General features: G+C 36.2%; 1 protein-coding gene across 1 annotated transcript; it reads right to left on the bottom strand.

Annotated features, from left to right (window-relative positions):
- Positions 1–4,325: 4,325 nt before the first annotated feature.
- On the bottom strand, positions 4,326–16,858 carry LOC150101097 (astacin-like metalloprotease toxin 5). Its single transcript, XM_090401104.1, has 6 exons — positions 16,774–16,858; positions 14,090–14,154; positions 13,799–13,877; positions 11,440–11,557; positions 9,102–9,280; positions 4,326–4,600 (listed from the first exon to the last, which is right to left on the bottom strand). Exons 1-6 carry the CDS (start codon positions 16,832–16,834, stop codon positions 4,377–4,379), a joined length of 726 nt encoding a protein of 241 aa, XP_090257230.1. The 5' UTR covers positions 16,835–16,858; the 3' UTR covers positions 4,326–4,376.
- Positions 16,859–17,307: the final 449 nt, after the last annotated feature.

Here is a 17,307-nt window from a genome sequence, read left to right as displayed (position 1 = left end):
TTATATGTATACACATACACATTAAATTAAGTCATAGATTTATTATAAACATTATGATATGAAATAATTAAAGGTATATTCTATTTTATTTTTAAATTTTAGAAATTCTTTATTAAATTTAAATATATTTATTATATTGTAAGTAAAATATAAGTTGCATTATTTTATTTAAAAGAATTATTTGTTGTTTTGTAAATAAAATCTATAATTCTTGTAAAACCAGATTGCATGACTCATGTTCATTCCAAGCTAATAATAATAATTGTTATTTTTACATGATATCTCCAAGAAGTTCAAGGCCTCATCGCTGGTTTTAGTTTAGTTTTTTATTCCTCCCCATTCTTCCAAAGAGATAACTTATATCTGGTGATTCTACTGACTTTCTTCTAGCTCTTGAGCTCTTGGTAGCTAATATCGCATTTCTGCTTTAAATGTTATGACTGAAGAAATCACTTTGAAATACTGCTTTTTTTATATGGCAACGAAGTCTCAAAAAGGAACTAATAAAAAAGCGAACATATGGGCACCTGCGAGTCTTGTATTACGACTGCATGCGTCTTGAGTCGCAAGCATCCGTTATGGCAAAACTGCAGAGAGAGAGAGAGAGAGAGAGAGAGAGAGTGGATATGTTTCTAGATCCTCAGCTCTCATATGTTATTTATTTACGAAGGATAAAAGACTTATTTTGAAGTTTGATTAAGACTGATTCTTCTTGGCATTTACTGAATTCACATTTTTAGAAATTCGTGAGGCTACCAAGTGAAAATGGTAAGGTGCATCGATCTTTCTATCAGTGGTATAGTCTTTATTCATAGATGTTCCTAGTGAGGTTTAGCGATATAAAATTAGGTTGCGACTTGAGGGTGGACAAGCCTTGTTCATTGAATGAAGTTTTTCTCCATCGAGTGAAAAATAAAATAAAGTAATTTTTTTTTTTTAAAAAAGGAACCTGTTAAAAGTATAGGCAGCTCTTTTAAATCAATGGATTATGTCGTACTGTGGAATTTTAAGGATTATTATTATTACCATGAAGTGGAATACTCTCTTTTCTGGAATACTAAATAGATCAACTTGCTTTTAGGAGCGATGGACAAATGAACCTTCACCCACTAGCCTAATCTCCAGTAATTATTCCATGTTTTGGTTATTCCGGAACTGTATTTCTAGGTCTTGTCTATTGTTAAAGAATATTATTGTACTAGAATGGTAAACTCTGGCACGTAGTCAAAGTTTCAGCGTTTTACACGATATCCTTACCCAATTGAAGAATGGCAAGAGATCAGCATTTAAGGCATCGATGATGAAGAACGTGAAGCTTGGAATGTTCGAGCGCAACAAGGTTTGTCAAGTGAAGAATGGGAATGAGATGTACTGTGAGCAGCAAAAGTATGAATTGAATTTGATTTCAGTGACGAAATCTCATTTATATCCAGGAGGAAGAGGGTGCGTGAAAGTGCAGAAACCTGGGTGTTCTGGCACTCATGCGAAAATTTAAAAGATTCTGGATGGAATGATAATGCAATACCTAATTTTTTTCTGTTTTGAAAGAGGCTGAACGTAGATAGTACAGTAGGTTAGATGCCTGGTGAAACGTTGCGTACTTCAAGAAAAGCTCCTGCTGTGCACCTTATTACTTTGTATACCTCTCTATCCTATATTTTCTCTTCTTATTTTTTTTTCATCAGCTATTTGGTGTGAAAAATCAACTGCTTATTTTTTTTTTTTTTATATTCCTTATCTCGGTATTTAGTCCTTCAGTGTCAAGGAATTCATTAAATATTTTTGCAAAGGTGATCGCTTTTGGAAAATAAAAATATACCTTGCATTGTTCAGCCTGTTTGCAAGAAACTTCTGAAAATATATGCTCGTACATTCACAAGATTTGACAACAACAACAACAACAAAAAAAAAAGAGATTGGTGACAAGGTAGTGTGCTACGTTATAAAGAGTTGGAATTGGAGGATGGCAATGAATAATTAGCGCATTTAGGGGAAGCTGTGAGGGAAGAGCTCTCCGATGAAGATCACACAGCTAAAAACACATAATACTGGATTTCTATAGAGAAATATATGCAGAAAGGAAAATGTAAACTCAGCAGACTAATTGGACGTAATGTACATATTTTTAAAGCCACCCACCCCACTCCTGTTGTCACCTCAACCCCTGAAGATGAGCCTAAAACTTCCACAAATTAGGCATATGGCGAACCTCATTATAATGCCGTGTTGCAATTCCTCACTTTGAAGAAGTTCTTTGATGTAGCCTCTCCCTGCTACTCCTGATGATTTGTCCAAATTACAGCAGCGGCTTTGAAGAATTTCTTTCGCTCCGTGTGTTTCCTGTTTCCTGTTGATTATTTTTCTGTTGGTGCAGGGAAGCACTGTGCACTCATGTTTCATTATTATTTACTGCGTACAGTATAGTACGCCCACAGATACATGACCCTTCGACACTTCTGCGCATGTCAAAAGAAAGAGAATCCATTCCGATAATAGGGCAATCAATTGTGGGATGAGCTGTTTATTATTACACGTCGGAAAATAACTTCTCTTTCATGATCGTTGTGGTTTTTAAAGTGGTAACTATTTTGCTTGTATAAGTATAACAGTTGGAAAATTTTACGTATAAAAGCACGCGATTTCGCTAGTTAATGACCAATTCGTACATCCTTTATTTCCTTCTCCCCTTCAACACGAATTGACTCTTCTTGGCAGTCTGCCAACGACAGATCTCGATTCTGTGGTAGGACTATACTACACACAGTCATTTTATGTTGTAATTTGCAAATTATATTATTTCTCTTGTTAAAAATATAGCAAACCTACACTTTTTACTATTCAGACCATTCAGACATGTTGTTAACTGCATGTTTCCCTGCCTATGCAACATAAAACGGTTGATGCTGAGATGAGATGCGTAAAGGGCAACATCTCTACGAGGCTACGGGAACTTCGCAGGTGAGTTCATTAAACATCCGGTAAGTAAGAAAAGGGAACCATTAAGGGAAAGTGACTGTCATTATTTGGTGTCCTGTAACATGGGGAATTATCCTTTATAAAGTGTTCATCACTTATATATAATTTTAAATGGAGGTACTTGGTCTTGAGCTTAGGTTCAAATCATGCCTTACTGGTTTAAGAGAACTGGAGATAGGGAACGTAAGAAAAATGCCCCAGCCCGTCACCCCACGCCATTGTACTTAGCATGATGGTGGCATGGTAATGTGTTGCTGTTTGCATGAAATAATAGAAATCAAGATTCATCATTTCAAGTTTCTTTGGCCAATCCTCTGGTATCCAATGCTGTTATTCCTTGATCCATATTAACAGTATTTTGTGTGTGTGTGTGTGTGTGTGTGTGTGTGTGTGTGTGTGTGTGTGTGTGTGTGTGTGTGTGTGTGTGTGTGTGTGTGTGTGTGTGTGTGTGTGTGTGTAGTGCTGTTAATGGTCATCTGTTGTTATATTCCATCATTCGGGACAGTCGCCAGCACGTGACGCATTCAGATGAACTTCCTCTCATTCAGTCCCTGATTTATTCATATTTGATGTCCGGTTTCGAAACGAGCTACCGTAGCCCAGTCAGTATGGGCGAAAACTTTCGTTAGAAAAACCTGGGTTCAAAAATCCTGTCTAGAACCCGAAGTACCTTTATCAGAGTTTTATAACTAAAGGTGAATAGCCAGTCTTATACAGTCGGTGGAAGGAAGGAATTTTCTTCCCTAAAACTGGGGTTTTTCACATCGCAGTCAGGAGAACACACGCAATTTATACACAAAGAATATTTAGAGTCATAGAGCTAATCACCTTATCCTCACCAAATTACGGTTACGTAATCCAAGGATACTGGAAGGACGTGATCGCTAAAGTGTCTGTTAGAACCTCTGATAATGTTGATGATATAGGTGTTTGTCTTCAGATGGATGATGTTCAAGGACCCTCACCGTGTTAGAAACCTGAAGTGGTTAAAAAATACAATATTTAATCGAAACCTTAGCCACAAAGTTACTAATGTGTGTCAAAGAGTTCTAAGAGTTCATGGGAATCACCACTAAAAAAACCCCACGTTTTGTTGATAACTGACAAACCGTATAAAATGTATAATTCCAGCTAATCATATAATGGATGATTGTTATTACTGTTTTGTTGAGTTGATTAATGACTGACTCAGCAGTCAATAATGACAAATTTGGTGCATTCTATGTATTAGAACAAGGATCAGTTTACAATACCCTCAATTCTTCGGGAGATGTTCGTATTGCTTATTTTTAAAATCAGCTGTATGCATTACATCCAGATTCATAGATCGAACAAATTGAGGTTCACAATAAACGACACAAATGTCTTTATTTTCTCTATTACATAGCTTTGTATTTGCTTCACATGCAGCCGTAGAGACGTTTCGCTCTTATGATATCATGTTGGGTCATTCCATATTTTTCATATGGCTCCTGGAGTTGTACGTTTGATTGTTTAGCTTCCATAGTTTTTCTTCCGTTGGCGGTAAAGGCATACTCGCCATATATCATTATGGAATAGTAATCAAAGTCTGACAACATTTTCACCTGAAATTGACTCATCAAAGTGAATTGATTCTGCATATCTGAAAAGTAAAAACGGTTATTTATTTGATCATCTTGATTAGTAAATAATGAAAAACATGCATAAAATAAAACAAAATAAAATTTTCATATCGAATACTTCTTTTAAATGGATGTATTTAATCCGCTACGTCAATACCGTAGGAGTAGCGGGTTAAATATGGATGTTTGGGAGCACATAACTAACACCGGTTTCAAACTACCACTTCGCTTATTAGGTGGGAGATGGATTTCCCATCTCCCACCGAATCATTCTCCGTCGAGTATTGCTATAGACTTCCACATCAGTCTTCAATCAGTTCGTGGAATTGCACACAATCACAGCCGGGTAACTATTGATGACGTCATTAAAATGGAATGGAAAACAATGGTAAAATTAAACCGAAGGCACAGTCAGGTGGACCAAATGAATAGATTGAAAGGGTGCTGAAAAGAGTCCATGGAAATGCTACGGCAAATAAGGCAAGTACAATCCCAAAAAAACGCAACTTACAAGTATGTTCGACCTGTTACTGGCTTCATCGTTAGCAAACAATATAAGGCGTTGAAAAGGTGTTTAATCACGATACATATTTTTTCAATTCAGATAGACGCTTTTGAATGTGGCAGCTGTCGTTTGGAATTATGATCGAAGTTGAAATGAGACCTGAGCATTAATTAGGGATACCAATTCCGTATGTTTTTGTGGCGGGTTTGTCTGTTTTGATGAAAAATCAGAATTTCATGGAAGAAAAAGAATGCCACTTCCGTATCAAAAACTGCTAACTTTAAAATGGCTCTTATGAAACTTCTTGGTGTCCAAGAGATGATTCGAACCCAAGTCTTGCATACCAATTTCTTATTCCTGATTTGTTATAGCGTAAAATGTTAAGGTTTATTCAACACAACCAAGAATGAAAACAAGAGTAAAACATCTTTAAAATGAAAGCAGAAACAGATACCCAAAAGTTCCATTCACCACACAGATCACAAGTAATGCAAACTTGACAGTAAAATTCTGTAACTTCCACTTCTTTCCCACCACACACACACACACACACACACACACACACACACACACACACACACACACACACACACACACACACACACACACACACACACACACACACACACACACACACACACACACACACACACACACACACACACACACACACACACACACACAATAAAAGTCGAATGGAACGCAGAATACCATTGGAAGTTTAATAGCTGAGATTAGCTGCTGAGTGCAGTACTGGCTTATCGAATAGGTCAGTGTTCATAATCTTCATGGATGGGATTTAATATTGTGAATAGATAATCCGGAAACTTCTCTAGAGACCAAAAATGGAACTTCTGAAGCCGCTTTCCATGATTTTAACAGAACATATAATAATAATTGTTCTTGCTAATGATAGCAAATTTAATTAATTTTGAGATTGAAAATTATGTGACAATCAGCGCATAATGCAAACAAATTCGTAGGAATAATTTAAATAAAAATATAATAGCATAATATGTTTTATAGAAATTCAGGTGATTTTGTTGTCCTGTGGAAATGGCATCAGCCCAAACACTCTTACAGGATTCGAGATTAGAGGAATTCTTTCTAGGTCTTTCTTCAAGCCAATTTTGGAGACAGTCTTTAGTATGCACGAGAAGGCTTTTCCTGCTAGGAAACTCAGTTTTTTAAACCTTGCATATTAAAAAAAATCGACAGTAGAACTCGCACTCTTACAAACAATAATATGAGTATTAAGGTTAAATATCCTAACAACACTCTTGTTATTGAGAGAGAGAGAAACAGAGAGAGCGTGCGTGCGTGCGTGTGTGTGTGTGTGTGTGTGAGAGAGAGAGAGAGAGATTGCAGCACTTATCAGGCTTCTCTCTCTCTCTCTCTCTCTCTCTCTCTCTCTCTCTCTCTCTCTCTCTCTCTCCTTTTCTTGAAAGTCTTGGTTCGTTGATAATTTGAGCTGCCTTTCGATAAAGGCTAAAGGATGTGGCGGAGGTGCATACTTCAATCTTATGGATTCAGTTAAAGAATTCAATTTTTTGGATCGCATTAATAGAATTTAGAGAAGTGTGCATTCAGCACGATATTTTATAGCTCCTTTAAAAATGAAATGAAATGTTAGGGTGACTCGTAAATGCAGGCGAGCGTATTCCCGTAAGCTCTCTGGTCAACTTATTTTTTACAAAACTTACATAGTTTCTACATAAAAATCTACTTGATTTTTAAAATCAAGTGGATTTTTATGCTCCCTGTAACTACATCATTCTCTGTCAACCAGGTCTTACTGCTGCTGCTGATAATTTTTGGCTGAGTCGAGCTGACCAATGCCCAACACAGGTCTTCTTTATTTCTGATACATCTGTCATTCGTGTAAATGTCATTCTTGGATTTAAAAGTTTGCAAAAAATTTCCAAGTTTATAAATTACTCAGTAAAAAAAGATGCTATTTTGTAATAACATACATTTAATAATTATAAACCTACAAGCTTGCAAAACGTTACGACATGCATCTAATTAGTTGTAACATTCATTCTCAGCTATTAAACTTATGGAGGGTCTTTGAGCAGAATGCTTGAAAGCCAAAATACAACATATATAAGTTTAATAATAATAATAATCTGCAGTACTAATAAGTCCTCAAGGCCCACGACCTGCCCATAATGGCTTTCATAACCATAATTTCAGAATAAGGTACAGTCTTATGCCTAAATATATATTTTTGTGTATAAATTGCGTGTGTTCTCCTGTCGCTCACTGGTTGCCTCCTTGTGGATGAAAAACCTGAGTTTCTAAGAGAAAAAACTTTGCCATCTCCGTATAAGAATAACTAATGTTCAATTTAAAATCTTGATAAAGGTTCTTTGCAACGTTTATATAACGTTACGTCACAGAAAATAGTCCAAAAATAAATTACGGTTACTCTATTATCTCTTCTGCCTTTCTTAAGTACAGTATTTATCTAAGATTAGCCCGATAATGAACCGATTGAGACCATATGGGGAAGGGGAAAGAGTTTTCTTCACTCCTTAATACGAAGCTCATGAAATTTATTTCGAACATGAACAGGATGAGAATATATGTACTTACTTCTTCTTCTTCTCCCGTAGTCCTAAATGGACCGTTGGGTCACTCATGGCTGGTAGATGATGCTTTTTGTTAGCCTCCTCCAGTCATCTCAGTCTCTTGTTCTTGATGTCAGTTGAGAAAGGGAGGAATTTGTCCATTTTTTGATGTTATCAGTCCATTTTAATCGAGGGCGGCCCCTAACCCTTGATCCTGGAACGATTCCTTCTAGTGTTTTGCTTTGGAATGCCGTTAGCCCTCTCCACAAGTCCGAACCTTTTCATCTGTCTTCTTCTGATGACTGTCAGAATATTTTCCCCTTTTTTCCCCGTCTATCGAATCAATCAGTTTTCGGACATTTTCATTGGTTTCGTGAGCGGTATAGGGAATTCTCAAAAGTCTTCTGTAAGTTTTCATTTCGAAAGACAAGAGTCTCCTCTCATCGTCCTTCAATAAAGTCCAGGCCTCACAACCATACAAGAGGACAGAATTCACCAAGGTGTCAATTAGTCTTAGTCTGGTTGTGATTGCTATTCTGTTATCTCCCCACAATGGTTTTAACTTTTGTAGGGCCACGGTTGCCTTAGCAATTGGGTATTTAATGTCGGTTTTTGAACGATCATTTTGACTCAACGTGCTTCCTAGATAAGTGAACTTGTTTACATTCTCAATTTGTTTATTGCCAATTTGTATCTTTAAGAATTTAATCTGATTTTGAGGTTATCATTGTTTTTGTTTTTTGTAGGTTTATGTATAATCCATATTTTTTTAATGTTCCGAAAATTCTTCGTTATCTCTTGTAATTCTTCTTCACTTTCTGCCAGAAGATCGATATCGTCAGCAAAACGTAAGTTATTTATTCTTAGTCCGTCAACTACTATTCCATTGTCATATTCATAAAGAGCTTCATCTATGACCTATTCCAGAAAACAATTAAAAAGAAGAGGGGAAAAGATGCATCCCTGTCTTACCCCCATTCTGCCCGGAATGATTCACTGCTGTAATTTTTAATTTCAATTCTCATATCAGATGAGGAATAAAGAGATTTAATAATCTTAATGATTTTGTTGTCAATACCAAAATGTTCTAGAATCTTCCATAATGCCACCATCAATTCCCGGTGATTTTCCTATTTTTGAGGCGTTAACTGCAATGAATTCTTCTTTTAATATCGGATAATCTCCTTCCTCCGAACCTCCTGGCAAAATTCCGTCCAAAATATCATCAGTCAGTTGAAGGTCCTTTTGAAAATGCTTGGTTGCGTAACATTATCATCTATTAACTATTTTCTGGTTATCCATGATAAGAGTTCCATCTTCATCTTCTATACTCCAATTACTTGAAGTAAAAGGTTTGGTTAACTTATTGATAATTTGAAAAGCATTTTTAGAATTATTTTTATGTACTTACTACGTTACGTTAAATTGCACATTGATACTTACCTTGCTTAATATTATTCCAATAGATTGTTAAATATGTGTCACGATCAGGCCTGTTCTGTTCATGGTAGAAGCCTGCAGCATGCAAAAGTTCATGAACAGCTGTTCCATGGAAATCGCAACCGTTTCCCAGTGAGAGCTCTTGTCCACCTTTTGATTGGAAGCCAACGTAGGAATAGCAACTGGAAAATAAAATAAAATATAATATAATATAAGAGCAAATAATAACACCTCCTGCCACCCCCCCCCAGCAAACTCCGTGAGCTGATTGTATTGAGAGTGCATGATTCGATTGAGGCTGGAAATAGAAAATAAATAAATAACGCTCATTCTCAATCAAAAACAGACGAAACTCTAAAGGACATCATTAAGATCATTGGAAAATGTCATTTCGCAATATGCCAGGTGCCACCGCTTGGGACCCAAGAACAAATTCTCACCGACAAGCACATCAGAATTTATAGCGGCAACAAACAAGTTCAAATATACTTCTTCCTTATCACCAACCCAACCGGATCGTACCTTCGCTCAGCAGGAGCAAAGCAACATGGCTAAACCAACAATTGGAAGAAAACCGGTCAAGGGATGAAGAAGGACTCAAGCCATATTAATAGCCATTATGGAAACCAGAATACAAACACTGCATAGGAAACGTATGTGACCCATTTGGTCAAAATAGAACCTCACAGGGCCTTTCAAATTCGCTTCACAGATATACTTCTCAGCTCCAACCTCAACAGTGTTCGTTTTCATTTTTCCTGAGAAAAACTCAAATTTCAATCTCCACAAGTATTAATCTCAACTTTTCCAACCACAGACTCTTTGACTTAAGTGTCAATGGTTCTCTCCATAGTCATGTAAAGATGCATTAACACTCAATTACTTCAATGTCTCGAAAGCTACCAGCTAATTCGCCATCGTTAGTATAGATTTTGTCACTGTCATCAACAGGGGATCTGCTTACCATGTCCTTAGGTCAAGTGCTATGAAAAACTTTAGCAATTCGCAAGTGGCTGTCCTCTTAGTACAAAAGTCTAGAGCTCGCATCATTCGATTTGACCCCTCACTTTTGCAACTAGCTGATCTTTTTTACTGGTCTGTAGTTTCGTATCTTCAAACTTTATGATCAATGGTGAGGTCCCATAAGGTTCTACCCTCTCACCCACCCATCCGTATTCCTCCTAAATATCAACAACCTACAGTTCTCCGATTGGCTGCCAACCCAATACACAATTTTGCAGATAATGATGATGCCCACTGCATTCCTCCTTCTGATTCATCAGACTTTGCACTGTGCAAACCGTCTCAACCTCCAGAACTTCAACTTCTACTAGCCTAATTTCTGACTTCCAAATCTTCTGAAATTACTTTCATGGTCACTGAATTAGCATCAGTAATTCCGTCATTGTGTACTAAACTTGTTAAATGCATTCAATATCCCCTTCGTAGTTCGACCAAACTCAAAGAACAAATTTAGGAAAATGTCAACAGTGCCCGCCCCCCCCTCCTCTCTTACATATTTCCCAAGAAACGCAACACACGGGACTTCAAATCAAATGTGAACAAGTTTCTCCTTGCCTATTCACAGTAATAAAAATAAATAAACACATTTATAAATCAATAAATAAAAATAATATAGCAGCAGATTGCCCGGCTTCTGCACCATCTAGCGGCAAATTTCGGAACTTCGTCTATTTGCACGTTATTGGTTCCTTATTTCAGTTGGCTGCTTTTTCATTCTGTTTATACCAAATCGGAAATAGTTGCAAGAAAAGTATCAACAAATCAAAAACCGATTTCTAAATGCAAGAAACTTGCATTATGCCGACCGGTATACGAGCAGACTTTGTGAGGTAATTTTGTAATAGGCTGAACTTCTCTATAAGTTCAGGAATTTCATCAGCACTCAAGAAGCTATTGAGTGCTAACCCATGAAAACAATAGACGCAGCCGTGAATTTCGTCAAAAAAAAAAAAAAAAACTGGCGTACAGTATTTTCTCTATCAATGACTACCTAAAAATGCTAATGATGTGTTGATTTACATGTTTATATTTTCAGGTACGGCATCCACAGTAACACGCCGAATAATAAAAAAAAAAAAGCAAACCCAGATACGCTCAAAGCCAAATGGAGCCCCCCCCCCTCCCAAAAAAAAAGTTCAGTGAGGCGTAAGGGAAGTTCCGTTGCACATGTGCTAGGTTCATGCATAGTTCCCATAATTAGCCTTTGATTCTAGACAAAGTTTAGATGCGACTGGTGTTAAAAATTAGTAATATAATATTTCGGTGGATTTATATCGATTATGAAATGCGGGTAATGACGGATATTATTTAAACTTACCCTTCGCCTGGAAAGACCACAATGTGATGATATTGATTATTATATGGAACAAATGTGATGCATCCCCCAGTCGCTTGAGTGATATGTGCAGCTGCTTTGTTAACGTTATTTTGAAGATCTGAAACATAAAAGAAACTATTTTAGTTCAATTGTAAGAACTTCAACAGACAAATTTCGTTCCCACTGGAAGTGATTTAAAATTTCCTAATTAGTATTACCAGAAGGGTAATAATATCAGGCCTTTTTACGCATACTACGTAGTTATAGTAAAAAACATTTGTTTGCACTTCCTTCTAAATTATCGAAACTAAATACGAAAGCAGCACTTAATAGTGTTCTAGAAAATTAATTTTAAGTTTCCAGACCTATTATGAACCAATAATTTTTAATTTTACACGAAACATAAAAAAAAATCAGCTAATGCCTTTTATTCCTTTATAGGGAGTAGGCAAGTCTTTTATACCCTATCTAACTTTTTGGAGACTGAGTGAGTAGTTCAATCTCCACCGGTAGCCAATCAGAGATAGCTGGCCCATGTCTATCACTAGTTATAGTAGCCACCGATGAAGAGTGTTAGATCTGAAATAGGCGTCTTCAAATTTTACATGACGTCACCATTCCAGAATCTAACAATTAACAAAAATTATATATGCATACTTATCTTTTAGCGCAATGTAACTATGTTTTTTTTTTGTAACAATCTCTTGTATGATAAACTGTGAATTATGTGAATTTAAATTAATCTCTCTATATGTCTAGCATGAATGTAAGTCCGCAAAAGGGGAAGATATGAGAGAAATCATTAGTGAAATATTGTAAATGAAAGAATGCGTATTATTCAGCAATTATTTAGGGGCGTATTATTTAGGGCAAAGATCGCCCTAACACTATAAGAGCAGCGTGAGCACCCGCGGGAATCACATATAAGAAGACATCATGACGCATACGTTCCCGGAAACAAGAAGTCCCGTATGTTGATCGGTGAAGTCACCCAGCCAAAGACCAATGGGAGACGATAAGAGAAATTCAAACTCGGAAAGGTCGCGCTCTAGGAGAGCGAATAAAACCCGCGACACGGAAGTAAATCACCCCCGTTTTTTCTTGTTCCTGCATTTCTCTCCGTGTGCCCCAAGACTTCTTCGCAGTTCAGCTCTCATTTTTGAGGGCTGACTTATGATAGGATCCAGCATGACACCACAGTAGATTTCGGCAAGATTAACCGCAGGCCGCGATGCGAAGATCATCGACGTAAAACCTTAGCAGAGAGATAGTGCCCACCCCACGCGAGCATGTATAACCCACGGGGCGATAAGATCGAGACAACCAGAATCGAAACAAAGAAGGAAGGACGGAAGAAAACCGACAAAGAATAGATAAGTACTCTCATTTGCTCTAGCCCCTTTTGAGAATTGATTAACAGTGTTAAGAGAACCCAACCTAAAATTTGTAAAATGGAAGAAAGAGTGAAGAACTTATCTATCCAGTTTGATAGAGATTCTTTCGCAATTAATCCGAGAGAGATTATAAAACGTACTAAAATGTCTTAATGTCCAATTGAGCTGTGATTATGAATGTATTATATGTTGAGTTATTGAATTTGCTAACATTTTGAAGTCAATACATAATTGTTTTTAAGAGTGAGAGGGTGAATGAATGGTAGAAGTTTAAAATTAGATTTGATAACCACTTTAACTTGTATATCATTATATAATGAGTTTAATAAATGTATTGATTTCTTACTTACATGTGTTTCTGATCATGATGACTGACCCTAACCCTTCATAAAACATCGAACCTGTGATCATGTGTGTGTGTGCGGGAATACCCCAATTGAAAGTAGTAGGGCACGACTACAAATAAAAAAAAATAAGCCAGAGAACCCAAGTTTCTAAGAATTTAATTTACATTGTTAGTGGCACCTGATATTCTATGATTACCCTAAAGGCTGAGTTTATCTCTAACCTAAAGGCCAGGCTGGCGCAGATAAAAAATAAATTTGCCTGAGTGACCAGGATAACTCATAGAATTCAGAGAACGGGTAATTTCTGGTGGCCCTTAAAGGTTAAATTATGTAAGAAAAGGTATAAGAGAAGTGAGACATAACGTTAAGATTAATATTAATGAAGATCATATAACAATGGCGCAACCTACTTAACAAAGTGGTACATGCGATAGAACTTGATATAGCGGCTGAAGTAAGAAAGGATAAAGTTAAATTGCCTCGATATATCAATATCAGAGAGATATACGAGCTGCAACAAGAGGCTGGCAAACAAGTGCTGCCATCTCTTGATACCTAACCCTAACGAAACATGTCTTCTAAATACAACGCGTGAAACAGACGTCAACTTATACTTACGGTAGGCGTTTCTGGCAAATCCATACGGAATTATTCCATTAGGCCAGCGCATGCGTGCATCAGCAATGGCATTACGTTCCTAGATGGTGGAAATAGATTAAATCGATTACATAAATTTTTGGCAATATTTATATTACTAAATTTTATAAAAGTTCATGTTATTTCTTTCAATTATGGAATATTCATTCATTTATGCATTATTTATAAGCAAATGTTCTGGAAAAGTACGCGTTTTTATAAGTGACGTTCGCATTAAGAAAAAGAAAAGACTTATATGAAGACAAATCATACCTCAGGACTGCTAATGCCTATAATATCGCCTTCAAATAGATCAGGATTCTGCATTGGAAGATAACCTATGGATGACAAAGAAAAAAAATAGGTGAAACATTTTAACTAACTGTTATCATGTAAATATTATATATATATATATATATATATATATATATATATATATATATATATATATATATATATATATATATATATATATATATATATATATATATATATATATATATATATATATATATATATATATATATATATATATATATATATATATATATATATATATATATATATATAATGATACTAATAATAATTTTGACTACGTCTTTTTACAAGTTTCAGTACTAAGTACTGCTTCTATACTTTTTAACATTGAATACTATACTCCTTGGAAAGAAGTCAACGAACACCATAGTGTGAGGAGCAAACAGCCATGGCGCACGCATTAATAAGATTGAGAATTTGGGCCATTTTTCTTGTCGGCGCACTTATGTAATGAGGTCTCAGGCTGATGTAGGGCGGACGTCCATTGACCTCGCGTGACACTCCAATTCATTCCACAGATGTTCAGTAGGGTTGAGTTCAGCAGTCGCTAGAGGCCAGTCAAATGTGGTAACAATCATCGTCTCAAACTACGTAGTTAGAGCAGCAGTCTTATGACACACGGTGCATTGTCTCTTTCAACAAGACAATTGTCATACTGAATAGCCAGTTCGGTAGAAACCCCACAAAGTGGGAAGCATTGCATTGTCCAGAATGTTCAGATATCTCTCGGAGTAATGTCCAGATCTGAACATTCAGATATATGGTATCTGAATACTCCGGTATCTGAAACGAGAGTATTTGCGGCACCGAAAACAGAGGTCCAAGCCCAAAACAGGACCACACCATCACACCACCACCCCAGAATTTCATAGTTGGGGTTATGCACTCTGATAAGAGTTCACTGGGCATCCGTGACACCCACACCCGTTCATTTACTCGGTAGAGGGCGTAGTGTGATTCATCGCTCCATGACATAACTACTGTAGACGCTCTTTGCACCACTGAAGACGATGTTGCAAGTTGGGTGGTGTAATGTGCAGCTTGCGTGTTGAGGTCCTACCATGGAAGCATGTTTATGAGACTTGGTTCTGAATGCATTTGTGCAGATTCGTGTTCCAGTCGATGATCACAAATCCGCAATCAACGTATCGGCCGACGAATGGTGTTTTTACATATTATACTTCGCAGCACCCTACTGTTAAGTTCAGTGACGTTTAAACACAAGCCTCTGAAATTGTGTCTCTTGACTCCTATTGAACAATATGACTCCTCAGTTGAAAGCTTCGTGTGAAAGAGAGCAATCGCTGTACATTTTAACTGATATCATGTTTTATGGTAAGAGTTCCGTGGAATGTCTGGGTCCATTAGGTACTTTGTGTTCATATATATGATTAGCATAATTATTTTGTTAAACATATTCACCACAAAAATTGTTTTACTTCTTCTCTTTTATACCAAAATTCAACGCATATGAGTTTTCCCATCTTCCATATTCACTTTCGTGTTAGGCTCAATGGATAGTCACTGCCAAATAACTTGGCTTCTTAGAAACCTGAGAGGACAGTTTATTCTGTCACCATTGTCTGCAAATTGTATTTTCTTCTGGAGAATTTATCTGTTTCGCTGAATGAAAGTTCCAAGCTTCAGAGACAAAAAAAAATCCTGTAATTCACATGCGAGACCGGTTGTAAATCCCCTGCTAAACGTTTTCGCGTTGTAGACCGCATTCAAACCCAGATCTTTCCAACCAGATGGCACCATGGATTGCAAAGGAGCTATTGCGGCTCGATAAGTTAATTTCAGATATCTAAAGAAAAAAAAAAAAAAACAATAGTAAAGCACGTTTACATTATGTAGTTTTTACAATTTATTTATTTGGTATTAAAAGTTAAATTTATTGTTTAACTGCTATTTGTAGCCGAATTGCTACAATAATGTAATGCATGTGGGTTCGCATCTTTTCCCCCAAAACAGAAATTACCGTCGATTCGTGTGCAAACTGGTAATCTATATTTTACGTTTGAGAAAGAATGTTAAATGTTTCTGTTGAAACATTTAAATTAGTTGGATCAGGAATTGTGAGACGTTTCCTCTCGGTCATGAAAAAAAAATAAAATAAATCAACCAATAACTGCAGTTTGATATTTTTTATTTAACTGCATTAAGATTTAGACCTCATCCAACGTGCTACATGAAAGTCATAATCAAAATAAAACCAAATGTGTCGATATTTAAAATATAATCTATTGTTCCTAAGATAACGAACATTATAAGATATTTTAATTTTATATTTTAAATTTCGACAAATTTGGTTATATTTTGATTTGAGAAAACACTGCTTGCAAACACAAAAATCAGTTGGTTTGACGCCTTATGGTCAACATTGCTGATTTCTTCACACTCTCAGATTTAGTCGTGAGTCAAAAACGGTAAAATCAAGATTGTTACGTTCCATTCAGGTTCAACTCAGGTAAGCTTGGCAAATCAGATACAACATGGCAGTCCCGAGTTTCTTATCGTAAACTTCTTTGCAACTAATGGCAAATATGTTAAGCTAAGAAATGCAATAAATTGGAAAATAGTACACAAGAAAAACAGAAAGAAAAAAAACTAAAAGGCAATTTATCCAATAAACTTACCCATATTTTCTGAAGCGGTCACAACCGCTACCAAGAGAACAGCACAAAAGTAGAAGATCATGATGATGCCTTTACAGGATGGTTTTATCCCGATAAACTACTGTATATCTTTCCTATTTATAGGCTGCCAGATCCGGGTTTCACCTCTTTCGATATCTGTATCATCCCCACAAGCTTTCATTGCTATCTGTTTTCACTTGGGAATAGAAATGGCAGTCAATTTCTTTCTGATAAAATAAAGACGAAGTCGATCTTGAGTACTGATAAAACTGCATGGATTGATACAAGTTTTAGAAAGTTCAGGGTAAAACCACAAAAACAAGTCAAACAATAAAATAAAATAAATAAATATATAAAGGATTTTTCATTTTCAAAGAATAAATCTGTAGAATCTTTAATATGGACATGGTTCAGTTTTTTTTTGCATTATTATCGTTTTAGGTATAAATCAATAAATGAATTTGAATATCAATACTATCGATGGAAAGTTCCAACTCTAAAAATGGTGTTGGTTTTACATTTCTTTAGGTTTTT

This window comes from Typopeltis vanoorti, chromosome 12 (genome assembly GCF_054136105.1).
Source record: "Typopeltis vanoorti isolate ZY-2024b chromosome 12, IOZ_Tvanoo_1.0, whole genome shotgun sequence".
NCBI lineage: Eukaryota > Metazoa > Arthropoda > Arachnida > Uropygi > Thelyphonidae > Typopeltis > Typopeltis vanoorti.
This window is presented reverse-complemented; position numbering and strand designations above follow the sequence as displayed.